The sequence below is a fragment of the Tinamus guttatus genome, unplaced genomic scaffold (assembly GCF_059628265.1).
Source record: "Tinamus guttatus ecotype Peru unplaced genomic scaffold, ASM5962826v1 Tinamus_guttatus_pri_ptg000403l, whole genome shotgun sequence".
Lineage (NCBI taxonomy): Eukaryota > Metazoa > Chordata > Aves > Tinamiformes > Tinamidae > Tinamus > Tinamus guttatus.
The window spans coordinates 973667-995664 of record NW_028288937.1 but is presented as its reverse complement, the minus strand read 5'-3'; the positions used below and the strand labels follow the sequence as shown (position 1 = coordinate 995664).

General features: G+C 36.0%; 1 protein-coding gene across 1 annotated transcript in view; it reads left to right on the top strand.

The window, feature by feature from the left end:
* XPO1 (exportin 1) overlaps positions 1-21335 on the top strand; it is a 38535-nt gene extending 17200 nt beyond the window's left edge. Inside the window, exons 5-25 of the mRNA XM_088531280.1 lie at positions 2193-2254; positions 2333-2377; positions 2502-2683; positions 3157-3205; positions 3309-3428; positions 3528-3656; positions 5976-6134; positions 7793-7990; positions 8707-8845; positions 10572-10753; positions 11377-11533; positions 11653-11816; positions 12716-12850; positions 13801-13984; positions 15495-15601; positions 16006-16200; positions 16974-17142; positions 18174-18308; positions 18432-18591; positions 18670-18766; positions 19463-21335. Coding sequence (XP_088387406.1) covers positions 2193-2254; positions 2333-2377; positions 2502-2683; positions 3157-3205; positions 3309-3428; positions 3528-3656; positions 5976-6134; positions 7793-7990; positions 8707-8845; positions 10572-10753; positions 11377-11533; positions 11653-11816; positions 12716-12850; positions 13801-13984; positions 15495-15601; positions 16006-16200; positions 16974-17142; positions 18174-18308; positions 18432-18591; positions 18670-18766; positions 19463-19609 — 2915 coding nt within the window. The 3' untranslated portion in view covers positions 19610-21335. The remainder of the gene's footprint in view (positions 1-2192; positions 2255-2332; positions 2378-2501; positions 2684-3156; positions 3206-3308; positions 3429-3527; positions 3657-5975; positions 6135-7792; positions 7991-8706; positions 8846-10571; positions 10754-11376; positions 11534-11652; positions 11817-12715; positions 12851-13800; positions 13985-15494; positions 15602-16005; positions 16201-16973; positions 17143-18173; positions 18309-18431; positions 18592-18669; positions 18767-19462) is intronic.
* Positions 21336-21998: the final 663 nt, after the last annotated feature.

The window sequence follows — 21998 nt, the reverse complement described above, 5'->3', positions numbered from 1 at the left end:
ATTCACTGTATGGAAGAGCTTAAAAGCCTGCAGTATTGATGTGATATTTGAAAACTAGTTGATCCTTTCATATTGTCTGTTGCTGAGCTATGGGCACCGTTTTTTCTGTGGAGAAGTCTGAGCCGGACAGCACTTTCCATCTGCCAGCAGTCTCAAGACCAGGCTGACGGTAGCAGAGCACGCAAGGCGTAACTTGGCAGGCTGGTTCTGCTGATGGAGCAAGAGAGCGAATGCTGCAGCTTTGGAATGAGAAGTCAGTGACGTTCACCACAGAAAGCTGCAACACTAGTGCTCCCTTAGTGCTTTGGCAGACAGTTAACAGTATCCTGGTTTCTCGCACTTTAAAGCTGTTTCTATGCAATTTTGGGGGCTTCTGTATCTTGTTTGTGAATTAGTGTAGTGCTTTGTCAAAGCAGGGGTGAAGAAGAGGCTTTAACATACTAGGACAGCGCAATGATGTCAGAGACCTGGACTTATTAATGATTCTTTTCCAGTGTCTGACAGTGATACTGGTTTTGTTAATAGCGTGGCTATTTTTTTAGCATAGCATGGATTGCTCTGAGTTGTTAATGGTGAAGAGATTCATTTGTCATTGAAACTACCAGTAGAACTGCTCCCGAATAGTCTGAATCTAACAGCGGAAATTCTAGGTGCAATTTTTCCAGATTTCATGGGAATGCAAATACAAAACTGAACCTAACCATTCAATCTTAATAGATGTGATAAATGTCTAATTTTGGTCAAGTCTTGGAAATCTTGTTTATAACAGTGGGTAAGAAACCATTGTGCAAAAGAAACATCTCAAGCATAACTCATTCTTTTTGGTAAACTTGACAACTTTTTAATAATCTTCATAGTGTATGTTTTGTTTGCATGAGTCAGTTGACTATCCCATTGAAGAAATAATTTAAATCAGATTTTTGGCTTCATGATGTTGGGTAGTGAAATATTTTCATATCCTAATTCTCTTCTGTGACAAGAAAACTCTCACCCGGTTTGAAGGGCTTAATCGTTGTATGCTAAGATTTGATTGTCCTATCAAAGCTAAATTGAAATAGACGACCATTAATAACGTTAACCTTGTTCATGACTCCAGTTTCTCTCTGTGTTTTTATTGAAATCAGACAAATTGTACAAAATTATTGTGGGCATGTGTGTCTGAAGATATTTGGAGTTTTTCTGTTTCAAGGTCTTCAGTCTTAGGTTTAGTACTGTAGGGGTTGATGATAGGATGGTAAGATGGAACTTTCAGACAGTATAGTTTACTGTAAAACTTCTTGTGTGTGTGAATGGTGAAGCTTAAAAATCTGAAATCACTTTAAAATACTTTGGAGCAGAAATAGACAAAATGAGTGTTCCTAGTTGACATAATGATAATGGCAGATGGGGCAAGGTTTAGCAAGGGGTTCTGTAAACCATAGCAACTTCGTGTGGTATAAAACCACAGTAGTCCAAACCTAGGGGAAAATGGACTATGTGAATGAATGGTATTTTACTGAATCCTTCAGAACTAACAGAACTTCGCTAAGATGAGGTATGGTATTTAGTTGTTAAATGCTATACATCTAAATTTAAATCCTCTATGTTAAAGGGAGTTGACTAAATAAACTGGAGTCTCTCTTTACATAAACTACAAGGATTTCATCAAACTCTTTGCAGTTCTAACTAATTTGTATTAAAACTAGAGTTACACTTAGAAAGCTTTGTTTTTGACATAGGCTTTATAGCGAAGCATCAGCCAAAAAAGTTGTCTGAAAATTCTTTTCTCATACTGTATCCTGAAACATTTAACTGAAACAGTACGAATGTATTTGTCAGCTTTGGAATAGATAGGTTTAACTTAAAATGCATAGTAGGTAGAAATACTTTCATTGTGAGAACTCTACAGCAGCATTTGCAAGCACCTTTGTTAGTGCCTGGAGAATTTGGGCTAGTCTTTAGGCTGTTTGCTTTTTAGTTAAAATAGCTGAAGTCCATAAAGCCTAGTATCATTTTGTGCATTTGAAATGTCATCCTGAATAACTGATAAGCAGGTATATTCCTCCTGAGTAAGAGAGTGATATACATTTACACATGCGCATATTTTTGAGATGTTTCTTTTTAAACACATTTTAAGAATTTGAGTGAAAAGTATTTGGTAATAAATCATGACATCTGACCTCATTGCAAATAAATTTTCAACTCTTCTGCAGGTATAAAAAAGTATGTGGTCGGCCTAATTATCAAGACCTCGTCTGACCCAACATGTGTAGAAGTAAGTGAATTCTCTTCAGGGGAGGAAAAGCGAGGGGAATAATGCTCGTAACCTGACTCTCCTTTTTTTCTTCTCCAGAAAGAGAAAGTGTATATTGGGAAACTGAATATGATCCTTGTTCAGGTAAGCTGAGTTCATAAAGCTTTATACTTTGTCTTAAGAGTTGAATCCAGTGAATAGAATATATGATTTTACACATGTAAGTGGAGAGAAAATGAACTTACCCTGTAAATGTTTCGATTTTCAGATACTGAAACAGGAATGGCCCAAGCACTGGCCAACGTTTATAAGTGATATTGTGGGAGCAAGCAGGACAAGTGAAAGCCTTTGTCAGAACAACATGGTAATCCTTAAGCTATTGAGTGAAGAAGTATTTGACTTTTCCAGTGGCCAGATCACTCAAGTAAAAGCCAAACATTTGAAAGACAGGCAAGTATATGTATTTAATGCTTAATAAATAGGTTATTCTTTGTTCTTGCTGCTAAATATCTGCTTTTTAAGGTTTTGACTAAACACCTGCCATTACCAAATTTTATTTTTGAGGCTAAGTGGAGTACTATTTTCTCTTTAAAGTGGTCTTGTTAAGTAATATCAAACTTACTTTGTACAAAGGTATTTTTACATCATTGCAAGTAATACCTGTTGATCCACAGTCCTACCCTTTTAAAAAAGCATTGAGCATTGTCTGTGTTTCCAAGCTAGAATATTGCAGGCACAGACTAAGGGCACTTCAACAAATGTGTTTTTCCTCTTAAAGATGGTAATTGTGAATGCTTCTAAGGGCCTGGGTCTCCAGAACCTATTCTGTGACTATAGGCACTTTACTGACTAAAGTGGATAGGATTTTTTGTACAGTGTGGTGATGCTTAATTGTTAATTTTGTGTCTTTTTTCTTTTTTCAGTATGTGCAATGAATTCTCCCAGATATTTCAACTGTGTCAATTTGTGATGGTAAGTCTGATTTCCTATCCACTGTTTTTTTTAATGGCTATTTCCCCCGCCCCTGCCATGCTTAGTAGTGTCTTCATAATGAACACCAATGGTCTTGTTACAGGAAAACTCCCAGAATGCTCCCTTAGTCCATGCAACTTTGGAAACTTTGCTGCGGTTTTTGAACTGGATTCCTCTGGGATATATATTTGAGACCAAGTTAATCAGCACACTAATATACAAGGTACTCACGTAAAAATTGACTGTTCTTAAATGTAGTGTTTACTAAGATGCTTAACTTATAACACTCCTGTAATACATTTAATTTTTCTTTTCTCAATAGTTCTTAAATGTTCCCATGTTTCGAAATGTTTCTTTGAAGTGCCTCACAGAGATTGCGGGTGTCAGTGTAAGCCAATATGAGGAACAGTTTGTAACACTTTTTACATTGACCATGATGCAGTTAAAACAGGTAATGTTTTTTAAAAAGGTAATATTTTAAATAAATCTTTCTTTTGACTACTTCATATGGGGAAATTGACTTCCACAGAAGACAATTCAATTTGTAAATACAGATTCAATACAGAGGTCTGGATGGGGAAATGCACTTAGTGCTTCATTGTGTCATTTAATTGTATTTATGGCTTGCTAAAACACGCTAAGTGTGTTATCTCTGCTCCTACGTTACAGCTATTTGTTTAGTTATTTCAAGAGAATTCTTGAGGATTTGGACACTCTGGGGAAAACTGAGAGAAGTACAGCGAAATGTAATATATATATGACTTGTAAGCCCTAATTCAGTTGGAAGGTGATCCAAATTTTTTTTCAAGGATTTTGACAATGCCACATATAACAGTATTCCTAAAGATTATAATACTGTGGTGTCCGTGAGCAGCTCAGTTGCATGAGTTTGTTTTCTCAGTGTGTTCATAGCTTACGTGGGCAGTGATTGCATGCAGCTGCTACCTCATGCTTGTTCAGTCTCTTTCCAAGTGTTGTATAGGACAGATTTGTCCTTCTTCTTTGTCAGTCTCCAATATCTGGAAGGGTATATTACGGATGTTAAAAGTAGGAAAACCTCTGAAGAGTGTTGTGAGTAACCTTAAATGCAATTACTTTTGCAAAAATTACCTGAAAGTCTAAACAGTTCCTGCTTGCTTGGAGGGAAGTTGGCTTGCTGTGAGGCAAATCATGCTATTTAAAGTAGTTATTTTTAGTTCTTTGTCACTGAAAATATTCATTTTTTTGTCATAAAAATTTTATCTTGAAATCTGTGACTTGTTTGTAAATTACAAGGTAACTTTGACTTCCAGTTAGAAGGTGATAATAATACCATGTTAGAAGGTGACTTCTAGTTAGAAGGTGATAATAATATCATGTTAGGTGATAATACCTAACAACTTTTGTTAAGTATCCTTCCTACAATATTACTAAGATAGTTGATAGTTTTTCTTTTCTGAATGTAGCAGCAGACTGTAAGCAGACACGGTTTTGAAAACATTTTTAATTGCTTTAAGCTGGCACCTCAAACTATGCTCTGTTGAAGGTTCAAAAACAGCTGATCAGGAAGTAGCATTTACATTGTGCAGGTGAGGTACTGCTGTTGCTCAGCAAACATTGTTTAGGCTACCAGATGTTTGTAATGAAATTCCCTCTCATATTTTGAGGAAGATACTTCTCTTCCCTTTTAGTGGAAGATATTCTCATGCTTAGGTTGTTGATTTTGAGCATTTAACAGTAAGATATGCTGATCTCTTTTTATTAGTTGATTTCCATTTTTATTATTTTTTTCCATCCCTCTGCTTGCAGTGTTTTTTTTTTTTTTTTTTTTTTTTTTTTTTTTTTAGGTACTAGAGCTACGTAATAGGCATACTGCCACTTGAGCTGTGCCTTTCCTTCCTTGCCCTGTGTACAGGCTTCAAGAAGATGCATAAGGCTTAATTCTAGTCAGAATAAATCTAATGTTAGTTTGGCATGCACCCAAATCATCTTATGGATTAGGTGGCTGATTGCTACTTTCTCAGTTTTTGCAGATAATGGACTTGATTCTAAATCGTAATACATTTGCGTACGTTTTCTTAAAATATCACCTGAATTGACTATTGGCTATTTGGAATATTTTGCATGTTGCAGGCTTTTAGCACTGCATGCTTGTTATATATGACCAGAACTGTTACATTTATTACCAAAATTTATTTTGAAACAAAGTGTTAGAGAACACACACAGAAATGTGTCAGCAGTGAAGACATTAAAGTTTGTACTCTGTTCTATGAGTTTATAGTATTGATTTTGAAGGGTGGAAGTTGCTGCTCAATGCCAGCATTGAAAATGCTTGATTTATTATACAAAATAATTTAAAAGATAGGGCATCTCGCAGGAGGTGTTGCAGAGATCTATGTAAGATAATTGAAAAACTTGTATCTTTTGGGAATCTTTCTTACAATATCTAAACACTGCGGAGGGTCTCTTTCGTAGCTAACATTATGACGGTGTAATGCGACAATTAAACTTCTTGAAAACAACATTGTGTGATGCCTCGTGAAAGATACTTTGGTAGAATGTTTATCTTCCTTGTTTCCTCGCTGCTCTTTTGCGAGGGATGGAAAAGGATGGTTAGTTCATTAGAGTTCTTTGTAGCCGTTCACACATTTGCCTTGTAGTCTATCTTGGGAACAAATGTTCCCTGTAGGTTTTTTTTTCCAAAAGAGCAAAAAATTTTTGTTAACATACAGTTAACAATTTTTGGGTAAAACATGAAGTTCTTGATTGTGTCCGTATTCTTTTTATTAGATGCTTCCTTTAAATACCAATATTCGACTTGCATACTCAAATGGAAAAGATGATGAACAGAACTTCATTCAGAATCTCAGTTTGTTTCTTTGCACGTTCCTCAAGGAGCATGGTCAACTGATAGAAAAGAGATTAAATCTGAGGGAAACGTTAATGGAGGTAAGTTATTCAGTTTATTCAGTAACAGAAATAAATTCAGCATATACTAATACTCATATCTCAAAGGATATATTTACTAGTGCAATCTTTAGATCACCATGGTTAATAGTTGTTCTCTGCACAAAATAAATGACACAAATACAAGAAAGCTTTAAAATTTTTGTTTTCAGGCATATTTTAATGGTGTTTTATTCTCAGTGATCCTGTACTATAAAATGTCCGAAGACTATAGGTCTTCCCTGATCAAACCTCCTTTTTCCGAGACAGAGTCACATCCTATACTCTTTTTCCATGGTCTTTATGTATGTGGGTGTTTTTAAACCTCAAGTGCAGATAAAGTGTTGCTTTGTCACTTTTAAAGTGAAATACTTTGCATACAAGCTTTATTCCATGTCCATGTCCTGCTTTCTAGGATTCAACGTACAGAAAGATTTGTGTTGGGTGCTATTGCCTTTAAATCAAGCTGCAGAATTCAGATCTTGTTTCCTGTGTTGTCAGGCACAACTGTTAAATTCTTCTTAAAGATGGGTTTCTACAAGACCCACTTCTGCATATCTTTGGGTCTTGGGTCCAATGTTGAAAATGTTTCACCGGGTTCTTCAGTTGGTTTTAAAATATTCTAAAAAAAAAAATCACTTTTTAAATTTGCAGTGCAGTAGGATTTTCAAAAGTAGCTTTACAGTTAACCTGCTCCTTTCTGCGCTATAGATGTAGCCAATTCTCTGAAATGATTCCACTGATAAGTCGGAGCTGTGCACACTGGAAGGAAACTTGCATACTTTGCTGCAAGTTAAACAGGAAAATCTCATGAGATTGTGGGGCTAGTGTTGGATTGTCTGGAATCCCTTTTTGACATTGTAGATGTTGAATCATCTGCTTAAAGTCCGACCTGAAATACTTTGAGTCACTGTAGTATCTGGCCTCTGAAAGTGTGGGTAGATATCAATATTTCTGTCTTTGTTGTTCCTTATGGGGGTGCTGGCTCAGTACTTTTCCTTGGGGGATAGAAGAAATAAGCTAGGCTTGAAATACTAGACTATGTAGTTATGACATATTAGACTATGTAGTTACTCCCGTGGGTATCTTGGCCTTCACCTTTCCGTCTTTGTGTTGGTTGTTATGTCAGTAACATTGAAAATGTTTTGGTAATATTCTTCACTGAATGCCAGTGAGCAATGTGCATTTGCTGTTTGTCTTCAGTTCTTCAGGATATGATGATCCCAAACAAAGCAGGAGTGTAAGTCTTGAGAATACCAGTCAACCAAAGCTAACTGTCAACTGTCAAGGCTATTTCTTGAGGCTATAATACAAAACTCCCTGAGAAGGTTCCAGAATCTGTAATTTTTGAATATTTAAAGCTATACCTTTTTTTTTTTTTTTTTTTTTTTTTTTTGATTTCTAGCCTATTTTAATTCTAAAAGTGGGCACATACATACTTTCAAAACAGTAGCAATCAATAAGGCACTTCGTTCTGAGTTGTTGCTCCACTGCTCGGAGCTGTGACTTGTAAGTAATGTTACTGCAGCATTAATGCCTTGTGTGCCTGCATCTTACACTAATTCACCATTCTATCAATATTTGGAGAACAGAACTTGAAGCAAAATAGTCTTATCTTTAAAAATAACTAGTAATCAGTTGTGTAAATTGTATTTTTCTAGGCTCTTCATTATATGCTACTGGTATCAGAAGTTGAAGAAACTGAAATATTCAAGATTTGTCTTGAATACTGGAATCATTTAGCTGCTGAGCTGTACAGGGAAAGTCCGTTTTCAACATCTGCTTCTCCTTTGCTTTCGGGAAGTCAGCACTTTGATGTTCCTCCAAGGAGACAATTTTATTTGCCTGTACTATCCAAGGTAATCCATGCTTAAGTAAAGGTGTTGTGAAGTTTTAGATACTGTTCTTGAGGTCAGACATCTTGCTTCATTTCAGAAAATGTGTCCTCCTCTGAGTAGTTAATTGATTCAGCTTTAGTCATTAAATAGGCTGCAAATGCCAGCATGCTTTTTTGTTTAATACTTGTAGATAGGCTGAAGATGGGGACACTGATAGATTATATCTGTATTAAAACAATGTCTTTTTTTTTCCTCCAGATAGTGATTAAAATGATGACTGATGTAAATAACATTGAAGAGCTGTATTAAACAGTTTCTTCAAACAGACTTTTATGAATGTTAAAACTGTTAAAGGACTTGTATGTTACATCTGGAAGGAGGGAGGAAAAAAGAAAAAGAACTGCATAGGTAGTCTTTGAAAAACCCTTAGTTTAGATACATTTTGAAGTTCTGGAGGTTTACATCATCTTTTCCACCCTCCATGCTTGCCAACTTTCCAATCATTCATTTGTGTCGAGATAAAAGTCAGCAGGCACTGCTCTTTGTGGCTTTTTAATTAGTATGTCCCTTTACTTCCCCTTAAACTTGCTGTTGATAAACAGGAGCTAGTCCAAAGTGCTGAAAATGCCTGTTATGTGATAGACTGCTCAGCTTGATTGCTTTAGAACCTGTGGAGCTATGCGTGTGTTTTCTTGTTACACTTTATTGAATTTTAAACCTTTCTTTGTAAAATACAGGTCCGGTTGTTAATGGTTAGCCGTATGGCTAAGCCAGAAGAAGTGCTAGTTGTGGAAAATGATCAAGGAGAAGTAGTACGAGAGTTCATGAAGGATACAGATTCCATAAACTTGTATAAAAATATGAGAGAAACACTGGGTAAGTTGCAGTAGCAACTACGTGTTCTTGTCCTGTGCAGCAGCAGCAGCATGTATGTTATGGACTGCTAGCTTACACCCTGAATTACAGGGGAGCCAAATGACCACCAGTGAGCAACAGTTAAAAAGCTTGAAAGAGAGGAGTGTTTGGAGTTTTGGGGGTAGAAGCATGCAGTGCTCTTGTGTAACTTAACTGTTAAGTAGTCATACCTAGTATTTGTATTGAAAACTTTAGTGATATCCCTCTCTTAAAATGTGTCAGTTTGAGTAAAGTCTTTGTCAGGCTACTCGCACATATTGCTTGGCAACTTAGAGATTGCAGTCTGAAGATCAGATCAAATTTTCATTTAACCTTATTTGGAAAACCTTAAGGTATATCTTAATCCACTCCCACCCCAAAAAAACAGCTTTCTTGCCATAGGACCAAAAGTTAATCGTATAAACATATGTAGAAAGCTTTTGCATTGGAAGGGCTTCCCTGAAGACTCTCAAGGTCATGAGATGCTAATTATCTTTCACTCGTAGTTGAAATATTCGTCTGTAGACCAAGCATTTACTGAGCCTCAGAGCAGCTGTCCAGAGTTATAGCAGAAGTCTTAAAATGACCTTGCTTGAAATTGTCTGCAGAAGCTGTTATGTAGCATGCATTAAATGCAAGTGCTGTAGAGGAGCACTGTGTTTAATAATAGGTTTATGAATGAGGGGTTAAGACTCTTGTGACATAAGAAGTAAAAATGTCAAACGTTTGTGGGCTTTTTAATTCTCATCACTGTACTAGTGGCACTTGAAGTGCAGCCTAGTAATAGATCCGTTATTTTTTTAATAACTTTCTATGGGACTTTAAAGGGTGTTTTTTTTTTTAAAAAAAAAATATTCTTAATTTTTTTATATACTAAAAAAAACTACTACATCTTACGTCAGCCATAGATGTAGTCCCAGGTACAGGATTGTTTATAAAATAGATGTACTTACCAAGTGTTTGATTTCTAGTGTGACTTGACTGTTTACAGTATGCTATTTGAGCAGAAGGTTCACTTTTCAAATAAATAATTTCAATGAAAAATGCAATAGTACAGTGGAATTTAGGATGGATTTTACCATGCCACAGCATGTTGAATCAGGTCCTAAATTGCTTCTGGCTCTCTGGGACTTAGAATTTTATATTGGACTAATCCTATTAGAGGCTGATGCAAGTGTCTGTCCCAGTTGTGATACGTGAATCTTCCCATCTAGACTGGTTTAGGGGAGAAACTTTTCTGTTTTAATGGTGAGTCATTGCAACCAGCATACTTAATGGCAGCATAAGAAAGAATAGAGGAAAATTACGGATTGACTTTTTAAATGCAGTCCAGTGTCCCCCCAATAGTTATTCACTCCTATATTTAACCTATGATTACGAACTGCTTTTGTTAACAATTTTACTGAGCTGATTGGTACGCAAAACACAAGGGGGTTCAGACTTTTCACAGAGCTTGTGTAATGGGATTTTTCTGAGATTCTTTGGGTCAGATTCTCCATTAACATTTACTCACTATCTTTAAAACACAGTTTTAAGAGATGTTTTTAGTTTTCTAGTGCATTCTGTCATAAGCTCAGGAAAGAAGCACTGTACTTCACAACAGATTTTGATTGGCTTTTTCTTAGAAGAGCTTTATTTTGTCTATAGATTTGTGATCCAGGTTTTTGCCTAAAGATGATAGGCATGTTTAATGTTAATTGTTTTTCAGTGTATCTTACACACTTGGATTATGCGGATACAGAACGAATAATGACAGAAAAACTTCACAATCAAGTGAATGGAACAGAATGGTCTTGGAAAAATTTGAATACCCTGTGTTGGGCTATAGGCTCAATCAGTGGAGCAATGCATGAAGAAGATGAAAAAAGATTTCTTGTTACAGTAATTAAGGTATTGTGCGAAACTAATGTCATACTTCATAGATTATGCTTAAGAAATCATATTTAAAAAAATACTGGTGTGTGTTCTTAGTAAGGTACCTTTGATACCACAGACAAGTTGTTTGGGATAATTACTGAGAAATGTTAAATCCTGTATTTAAAGTTCGTAGATTATTCAGTCATTAACAATGCACTCATCCAAATAACATTCTTGCAGAAAATTTCAGGAATTAGCTTATGAAGAAGTATTTTGGTAGGAGAGAGGGGGCAATGAGAAAGAGGTGGGAAGGGAAAGCTAATGAAATAAAGGATGTGGCAGTATGGCCTACATTGTCGTCTTGCACTCCTCTCATGCACATTCTAACAAAAAAATCACTTTGGCCGATAAAATGAAAATGGCAAAATAGCAGAGTGTTAGTCGTTACAGTTGCCTTTCCTGGTTTGTTAGAAACCTGCATAATTGCATCATCCCAGTTTTATGTCCCCTTTTTTCGTTGATATTGAACTGGATATGACAGCCACTTCCCTTTATCTTCGATTTAACTGATTATAGTATTTTATGGTTGGTCTTATAAGACTTCTAATTGAACTGGATAAACTTGGGGAGGAAGCTAAAAATATGTTACTTTGTAGGATCTCCTGGGACTCTGTGAACAAAAGCGAGGAAAAGATAATAAAGCCATTATTGCATCAAATATAATGTATATAGTAGGTCAGTACCCACGCTTTTTGAGAGCTCACTGGAAATTTTTGAAGACAGTAGTCAACAAGCTGTTTGAATTTATGCACGGTAATTATCTTTTCCTTTTTTTTCATTAAAAACAAATGCTGATGCTCATACCCATGTATCTTCTGTACACATGTATAGAAGAAAAGTACAATGCAGTAAATGACTTTGTTTTAATTTAGAAACCCATGATGGCGTCCAGGATATGGCTTGTGATACCTTCATAAAAATAGCACAAAAATGCCGCCGACATTTTGTCCAAGTTCAAGTGGGAGAGGTCATGCCGTTTATCGATGAAATCTTAAACAATATTAATACAATCATCTGCGATCTTCAGCCACAACAGGTACATCTAATTTGAGGATGTGGGTAATAGGTAGCAGTTCCTGAAGATCAGTGAAAGTGTTCTATAATGGAGTGTTGCTGGCAATGGTTTAAGACCTGAATTGTATTCTTTGTTTTTCGGTAGTGTTATGGTACATATATTGTATGCACATATGGTACATAAAATAGCATGATCAGGTTTCGTTACAGAGATCTTAGTTGGCATACCTCCAGGGAACAGTAAAGTGCATTTAATTGAAGTCCTGACTTCTGAAATACATTTTTACAAGTAAATAATAAAGATACTGAATCTAAGTTTGTGGTTCTGATTTGGCAGAGAAAAGATCCTACTACAGTGACATACAGCTCTCTTGGGCACAAGGAAAACAAGGGTCTACCTCTAAGGGGAGGGCAAGAGCTCACAGAGTAAGCGTAGCATGCACACAGGGCAACACTGATGTGTTGTAGTAAAGCTTTGGGCAGAGCGGGTCTGGTATCTGGAAAGAAATACTTCAGGAGTGATGGTATCTAGTCTACAGTTTAAATGTCCCTCATTATATTCAGTTGCAACTTTATATATAGGTCTTAAGTCAGCCTAAAGTTCTATAAAATAATTAAACGGAGCTGTGGTCCAGGAAAAATTAAGTGTCGTGTGCTTGAGCGTCCTCATTCTGAGATACGATGCTTTTTTTTCTAGGAAACAAAATGAAGAAAAACTCTAGGATAGGATATAGTTGATTTGAAGGGAAGGGATTGAGTCTTACTTTGTATGTGAGGGAAATAAGGAAAGAACTGAATGACTTAGGTGGGAAAAAGGTACATAGGGAAATTCTGTTTCAGCCTTGGCTGTGTGTTGGTTTTAAAACACTGCATACTTGCTCCTTTTTTAACCTACCTGTTTTGATTTCTTGTTTCAATTAGGTGCATACATTTTATGAAGCAGTAGGATACATGATTGGGGCACAGACAGACCAGACTGTACAGGAGCATCTGATAGAAAAGTATATGTTGCTCCCTAATCAAGTATGGGACAGCATAATTCAACAGGCAACAAAAGTAAGGCCATAAATTTTAAGTATTCTGTGTTCTGACAAAACTGGCTTCTTCTATCACCACACTGCTTTTTCACATGATACTGCATTATGTGTGCATATATGGTGGTAGACTTCATTATTTAATGGGCAAAATAGTGTCTGGCATGATACTAAAAATGTTGTTTTGAGAGAAGTCTTAAATGACCATGTACTAGTTTTAATCTGGTTTGAAAGGACTGTTTTGTGTAATTTCAAGGAATATGCTTCTTTGGGGAAAAGGGAATTTATGAGAATGGCTGCTTCAGGGTGTGGGATTGAAATAGCTTATCCGCAACTCTCCCTTACCTTACTCACAAGTGGGTTTTCTTTCTAAGTAGCAGAAAACATGAAATACTAAAAATGTAGCTCACTTTTTCTCTTCAATCACTCTCTTCACGTACGTTGTTATTTCCGTTTTCATTTCTCCATGTCTCTCTTTTCAAATATTTAAAAAGTACAAACTGTCTTGCAGTTCACAAGAGGTGGATCCCTTTGGACTTAACCAGTTATTCCGAAATTTAATCAAACTTTAGTTACTTTTCTCACTGGGACTGTGAAAAAAGAACAGAGAGTGCCTTTCCTTTTGGTCTGTGTGTCCCTTCCCTTCTTGATCTCACTCCTTCATGTTTTGGTTTCCCCCAGCCTTACACTCAAATAGTGCTTGTACTAGTGCAAAAACTCTTTTACAGGAGAGCAAAATATAGGCAATTCAAGATTAATCCTGATTTTCAGTTTAAGGGAGAATGGCAAGTGCCATGAACTATTTTTTTTTCTTTAAAAAAAAAAAAAAGGGAGTATTATATTAACTCTGTCTTTTAGTGATACATACTACAGCATACTAAATAATGGAAACTATTTGAAGTACCACTTTTTTATTAAAAACTAAAGGGCAACTTTATTCACTAAACAAAATGAACTACTGTTTTTCAACAGAATGTTGATATCTTAAAGGATCCTGAAACAGTTAAGCAGCTGGGTAGCATTCTGAAAACAAATGTAAGAGCATGTAAAGCAGTTGGCCACCCCTTTGTCATTCAGCTTGGAAGAATTTACTTAGATATGCTGAATGTGTACAAGTGCCTAAGTGAAAATATTTCTGCAGCTATCCAGGCTAATGGTAAGAATTTTTCTTGTTTTCCTTGAAATTGGGGACAAATAGTCCATGTTATCAGGTTTCAAAGTATGTTACAGAGTCAGGCGAATTTCACTGCACTTTTGGTACTGTTTGGGCAAGTGGGGAATTGCTGTGAAAGTGTTTGCTTAGGTTTCCTTGCTAACCAGATGTTCTCCTATTCAAATAACAAACTGCTCAGATTTTAGAGGGAAAACAACTATAAGCCAGAAAGCTTGGGAAAGATACTAAAACTAAACTAACTAAAGATGCAGATTAACTAAAGATAAAGATACTAAAGCTAAACTAACTCACTTTTCTAACTAAAAGATAGTTAGAAGAATTAACATACAACCTGTTGAGACAAAGTTCTAGTATGTGTTCTTTTATCTTTAAATGTGGAAAAGACTATCTTTGAATTTCTTTCTTTTTTGTTTGTTTTATTTCAAGAGGTGAGAGCAGGGCTTTGGTGTATGGAACTTTGCTACTGAGTAGCTTAATTATAGAAATGTAACTGTAGTTAAGATCTCTGAAAGAAATCATAAACTAGACTTGTAATTGCTGACAATAAATTATCACTTAGTAGCTGAGGCTGTCCTGTGTCTTAGTGGCATGTGCTTCTATAGCAGCTCATGACCCATTCAAATGAATCAGTCATTGAGTTCTACAACTCTGTTAGTACTACTTTTCTAACAAGTGCAGATCATGTTTGGAAACATGAGTGTTAAATAAAACTTTGGTGTAATTGAACAGCTGGTTGACCTTGAAGTAGCATCTCAAATAGAATTGAGAAGGGGGAGGAAAAAAAAAAAAAGGAAAAAAAGGCTGTGAAATCAGTACCTCTTGACTCTGTAGCTCTAATGGCCAGAGCTTGTCCTTGTAAGAAGCCATCAAATTCAGAAAGCAGTTACTAGATCTGTAGTTTAGGTGTGATACCCTGTTGGCAGCTGTGTGATTGTATTTGAGTGAGTTTTCACAACTGGTTTTAGCTTGCCGGAGATGCCTTTAATGCCAGAGTGAGCAGTCCTGGCTTCTTTTCCGTGGCTGAACTTCTCCAGTGTTTCCCTTGAACGTGGCACAATGGTTACATGGCTGTGCGGTTGATCAGATCTTATTGATGACTACGCATAGGCTGCTCTCCCTGTACCTCATCACTTAAGAATGAAACTATAAGCTTAATCTAAGTAGTTAAGTGATTTATTTACTTGCAAAGTAAATTGTAGCTTTGTAGGGTTTTTTGAAGTCTAGGTAGTTCTGAAATGCTAAATGGCTTCTGGGAGCTAGAATGGAGGTAGTTTTATTTGCACAAAATGTCTTTTAATATTCTTTGTTGTTTGAATATTCAAAAAGCATTCTCAGTCTTATACCAATTCAGGCTTTTTGGTACTAAATGCAAATTACATGGAATATAATTACAATTATGTATAATTACTTAAAAAATATAAAAACAATTATAACTAAATACAAATTGCATGGAAAATCTCCTTTTATTAACTGAACCTTTAAAATTTAACAGGTGAAATGGTAACAAAGCAGCCACTGATCAGAAGTATGAGGACTGTAAAAAGGGAAACCTTGAAGCTAATTTCTGGCTGGGTCAGCAGGTCCAATGATCCTCAGATGGTAAGTAAATGTATCTTTTGTTCATTTAAATTTATTAATAAGGCAGAATTTGAGAGAAGTTCTTTGTTTTGCTGCTGACTAAATCAATTCTTGTAACCCAGTTGAAGAGGTCTGTAAGATATCTCAGTATAAGCATACTGCTTTTATATGTCTAAGCTACATTTGAGATGGTTTAGCTTTAGCTGAGAGTATTCTGAAGCGAAGCAAGGGGACTTAGTAGAACTCCGCTGATGCCACTGCTGGGTGGTTCTGGGAATGAGGGGTAGTTTATGGATGTTTGATGTATTTGAACTTCCTCAGGAAAAAAAAAATCCTGTAACTAGGCTATTAACTTTGCTATATACTGTTTGCTAGAGATTTTATTTAATGACTGTGTTATAACCATGGCTTGCTCTTTTAATTAGGTAGCTGAAAACTTTGTTCCTCCCTTGTTGGATGCAGTTCTCATTGACTACCAGAGAAATGTTCCAGCTGCTAGAGAACCTGAAGTGCTTAGTACCATGGCTATCATCGTAAACAAGCTGGGTGGACACATTACTGCTGAAATACCTCAGATATTTGATGCTGTTTTTGAATGCACACTAAATATGATCAATAAGGTATTTTTATTTGAATTCTGGATAAAGTATTTCCTTAGTGACTCAAGACCCAAAAAAAGGAAAGCATTTGTTCTGAAGTCTGGATATCTACTGGGATGTCTTGATTTGGTAGCCTTAAAAATCTTTTAGTTTTAGTTTTCAAATTAAATTGTTAATAAATATTTTGTGTGTATGTTTGTGATGGGCAAGGCATGCTTCTGGAAGCAAAATTTTACTTAGTCCCACCTCAGTGTCAGACTAACTGCTAAAATATCAGACTTCCAAATACAGTGTTTATCACTCCCTTATATTTCCACATTTAAATACCAGAGGTGTGCAATTCTGCTGTAGTCTGTAATACACTTTTGCCTAAGACTCGAGCAGTGCCAGGTGAATCAGTGCCACTTCACAATAACGTATAACAAGAAATTGTCCCTGTGCTGGGTGTAACATAGATTCTTAGCCGCATTGAGACCATCTGTCTGCCTGCTTATCTGTGCAATGAGAAACGATTAAGGTTTTATACTAACAAAACATGGCTCAGCCAGTTGTTGTTGTTTAATTTTTTTAAAGACAGTCTTAAAAAGCTTAGGGGGAAAAAATGTTTAGCTTTATTAGAGAACTGCGTTCTTTGCTTTTCATTTAAGATCACTTGAACCCAGGGTCTAAATGCTGTTCGTATAACTTAGTGAATTGGATTCCACTTCAACGGGGGTGTCTTGTGAAGGCAATTTTAGCCATTCGGGAAACCTGACTCTTTTTTTTTTTTTCTCTCCCCTTTTTCCCTACCATAGGACTTTGAAGAGTATCCTGAACACAGAACAAACTTTTTCTTACTACTCCAGGCTGTAAATTCTCACTGCTTCCCAGCGTTCCTGGCCATTCCACCTGCACAGTTCAAACTAGTTCTGGATTCCATTATTTGGGCTTTCAAACATACAATGAGAAATGTTGCAGATACAGGTAAATGGGAGTTATAAATGTTGTTAAATACCCAGGCTTCTTCCATCTGGCAATATCAATTATATTTTTGAAAGTTTACTGCTGCATTTTTTGCCTCTAGTTTCTTAGATTTCTTTCTTCAGTCAAGCTTGTAATTGGGATGCTTATTCTGTAGTAGTATTAGCATAAAAATAATATCCTCTCCCAGCTTCAAGTTGCAAACCAGGTTTATATTACAGCTAAAATGTGTGGGTACTGTTTCACAATTGCAGCTATGAGAGAGCAGTTCATTTCTGCTTGTTTTCTTTTCCATTATGAGTGGTGACATTTTCTGAAACTGAACTGATGCAACAGCTCCTTGATTGTAAGGAGGGGGATTGCGCTTCCTCTGGACAACAGCAAGGTGTTAAATTCAGGGGGAGGCTTAATTAAGTAACTGAGGGTATTCGCCAGACTTGAGTAATTAAAAAGTTCTCCAGAATCTGAGTTTTAAAGGGAAACTAGGAGAGGTTATGCACATGTCTTAAATTCTGAAAATGTTGTAGCTTTTTGGCTTCTTTCATCCTCTCAACTACTAACTAAAAAAAAGCTGGTTGTGAGGCTGCTGGATTTAGGGAAAAAAATACTGACAGGTCACTACATTTTTATTTGTTTTAAGTGTTTGGAAAGGATAAAGGGATAAAGATAAGTCTTACTTCCATTAGTAATTCAGTTTTCATATAATTCTGAAAACTGGCACATTTTCCCTTTTAAAATGAGTGAATAAAAATCTGGTAGAGAGTTTCTCCACCTTTCATTAACAGTGGTGAAGTGATAGAGTTTGTTCTGCTTATGGCGTCACGTAACCACATCTAAGCTCCTTGTAAGCAATGTGTACAGCCCTCTCGTGGCTGCTTGAGGAAACGCCTGGGAAAATCACCAAGTTTGCAATGATACAGCTTTCAGTGCCCCTCTGTTTCTTGGGATATTTGTATCACTTTGGAAAAGGGAATAGATGCTTAGAGGTTTTACTATTCTGTTGTTCAGCTTTGTTTTTATGCATATTTTTCCAGGGCTTCAGATACTTTATACTCTACTACAAAATGTTGCGCAAGAAGAGGCTGCAGCCCAGAGTTTCTATCAGACATATTTTTGTGATATTCTTCAGCACATTTTCTCAGTTGTAACAGATACCTCGCACACAGCTGGTAAGAATGGGTATATGTAAATGTGTGAACCAGTTGATGAAAGCATTCCTTTCAAACTTCAAACTAATGTTGTACATGGTGTTCTGAGTAATAACTGCATATGTGTACCTTTGGTCTGTTCAGGTTTGACAATGCATGCATCAATCCTTGCATACATGTTCAACTTAGTAGAAGAGGGAAAAATAAGTACTCCATTAAACCCTGGGAATCCAGTGAACAACCAAATGTTTATTCAGGAGTATGTTGCTAATCTGCTCAAATCGGCTTTTCCTCATCTGCAAGAGTAAGTGAGCTATGGTTATTTACTACTTTTAAGCAGGTTCGTATGTGTGGAAATACTAACTGGTGTGTTTACTTTTAGTGCCCAAGTTAAGCTGTTTGTAACAGGACTCTTCAGTTTAAACCAGGATATTCCTGCTTTCAAAGAACACCTAAGGGATTTCCTGGTACAAATTAAGGTATGTTTGGCATGCTTTTTCAAGAAAAAAAAAAAAAATTTCAGCAAAACACTTGCTGGAAAATAATTGGAACATTTCCTGAGCAGTAGGTATAAGTCTACTGCTATTTAAAATGGTAACAAAAGCTAGCTTAAATAGTTTGATAGGGTTGGTGGATGAGATCTATTTTAGTAAGATTTAATTATATGGATTAGATTTAACACATCAAGTGGTGCTTTACTCTGTGTGCCTATAATTTGTAGTTTTAAGATGATGGTAAAACTTACTCTAGTGAGAGATACAGTAAGAGGAATTTTTAAAGAGTGGTCTGTCTTAAAATAGTAAAGAGCGTTTCTGCTTGAGATGTAAGCATGGTTTGAAACTTCCCAGAATAATGTTTTCATTTTTCCAAAGATGATAGAGTAGGAAGGAGCTTGTGAAAATAATGTGGAAAATGTATTTCAAAGCTTGCCTTTTTTTTTTTTTTTTTTTTTTTTTTTTTGCATTAGATAATAGTATAGCCCAAGAACTGGGTTAATAGAGCATCCCATCCTGTAATTGTGAAAGTCTTTTATGTGTTGCATTCCTGTATATTAGCATCTTATAAAAGCAGAAGACAAGCATATAGTCTGCCAGAAATATTTTTCTGGACTTTGGAAGCTTAGCATTTTGTTCTAAAGCACTTGACAATGAACTAATGGTTTATGAATTACACAGGAATTTGCAGGTGAAGACACATCAGACTTGTTCTTGGAGGAAAGAGAAACAGCCCTTCGGCAGGCTCAGGAGGAGAAACATAAACTTCAGATGTCTGTCCCTGGCATCCTTAATCCACATGAAATTCCGGAGGAGATGTGTGATTAAAAAAAAATAATAAAACAAGTTATGCAGTTTTCTTTCTGTACAGCTACTTTGTTGTGATAGAAGAAAACAGCACTTGGATATTTGTTGACCAAAATGATGCCAATTTGTAAATTAAAATGTCACCTAGTGGCCCTTTTTCTTATGTGTTTTTTGTATAAGAAATTTTCTGTGAAATATCTTTCCATTGTTTAAGCTTTTGTTTGGTCATCTTTATTTAGATTTGCATGAAGTTGAAAATTAAGGCATTTTCAAAATACTACTTCATGCCCATTTTGTGGCTAAGGGGAAAAGAGGTGAAACATAACTTGTTAAAAGACTATATTGCAAAATTACACAATTTCCTGTAAGAATATCAATTTTTAATTTGGGATCATTTTCTTTCTAGCCTGCCCTGCAGCCTAGGAGAAAAGGTAATTGGTAAAATGGATTAATTGTTAAGCAGAAAATTAGTGCTGCATTTTTTTTGAACAGTTAGCAGCTTTCTGGACTGAGTGGTAAGGCTAGGCTACATGTATTTGCAAGTTGTATGGCAAGTTTGCAGCAAGATCATGTGCATATCATCCCATTGTAAAGCAACTTCTAAAGAGTATGGGAACACAGTACAGTTAGTTATTTTTACACAGTTCTTTTGTTTTTGTGTGTGTGCTGTCGCTTTGTCGACAACAGCTTTTTGTTTTCCTCAATGAGGAGTGTTGCTCATTTGTGAGCCTTCATTAACTCGAAGTGAAATGGTTAAAATATTTATCCTGTTAGAATAGGCTGCATCTTTTTAACAACTCATAAAATAATAAAAAAAAAACTCTGGCTTTTGAGATGACTTATACTAATTTACATTGTTTACCATGCTGTAGTGCTTAAAGAACACTACTTAAAAGCAAAATAAACTTGGTTTACATTTATTTTTCTTTCTTTGGCTTATTCTTTTATTGGATAAAAATGCTGTGATCATATTAAAGACTTGTATCCTGAAAATGCAGGAAAAGTCCCTTGATCTAGGCAATTGCTTGCTGCTTCTGGCTTGCCTAATCTTCAGGACTTTTGACTATGCCTGAAATAAGTTATAACATGAATTAAGTCGGGGTTCCATTTGAAAGTACGGTAGCTATTCTGACTTACCTCCATGAATAGATACTTAAAACAAATTATTGAGATGCTTGGAATGAGGTACTGTTGCTCTATATATGGACACTTTGAAATTAATTGCAAAGAGGTATTGCACTGTATCTTGACTAAACAAGTGATACTAGTGCATATAAATAAATAGGTAGACAAGATCTACAATTATTTTTCTACCTAAAGTTTTGTATTTAAATGATTTCCAGAGACTTACGAAGTACTGATACCAAAAGCAAACCATATGAACACTAAGATTGTGTACAGTCTTGGCTTCCCCGTTTTTGTAATGTTTCTCCTCTGTCTTCTAGCAGCTGTTTTTCTTCTGCACAGTTTTCATTTGGTCTCTAATCCTAGGACTCTTACTATGATGCAAAGCATAGCCATTCCTGCAGAGCTGTAAAATAAGGTTAGACAGTTGGTGGTGTTTTATGTAAGTTTGGATACTGTAGTTGCCTTTGTGCTGTACATTAATTTTGAAATAGAAGTGCATGAGTTAGCAGTGTTCATGTAGAACCTAGCTGTAACCAGAATGTTTCCACAGTCTCAAGCATTTGCCCCATTCTGTTTCTGAACATCTGTTTGCTTCATTTAGTTGGCTCTAAAAACAAAAAGCCAAGCCATCCCTGTCTGATGACTGGGCAACACAAATAACGCCAGTTGACAGCACTGGTCTTTAGAAAGAGACAGGTTGTCCTCAAGGCCCTTACGACTAGGACCTAACAAAATTAATTCTTTTGATAGTTAAAAAAGCCATTTCTTTCCCTTTTAAGAAAATGTGCTTTAAGCTTTCATGTCTTCCTATCCTATTGAAATGTAGCTTTGTGGCATTCTGCCAATGCAGTATCACCTGTAATAAGCAGTTTGAAGGTTTTTTTAAAATATATATATATATACTGTTGAAGGACACATCTGGAATGGACATGTTAAGTGACTTGTGAACAGGTTTAAGAGTTGCAGCATTAGAGCTACAGTCTAGCAAAAGCTTATTGCAGCTGTGCAGCTGCCATCAATCCAATAAGAAAATACATTTTATTAGAAGTGGAAATAGCACCAACAGAATGGCTTGAGGAGGCAATATATTCCGCAAGTAGCAGAAATAAAACACTGAATTAGTACTGACATAAAATGGCATTAACATTGCGATGAAAACAGTTGTGGAAGGAAAAGGCACATAACATCTTTATGCATGTTACTTTTCTCCACATTTAAGATTGAAACAAGTCTGTGAGGCTGATGGTCTGATATTTACTGGAAAACTAATCCAAACTAAATT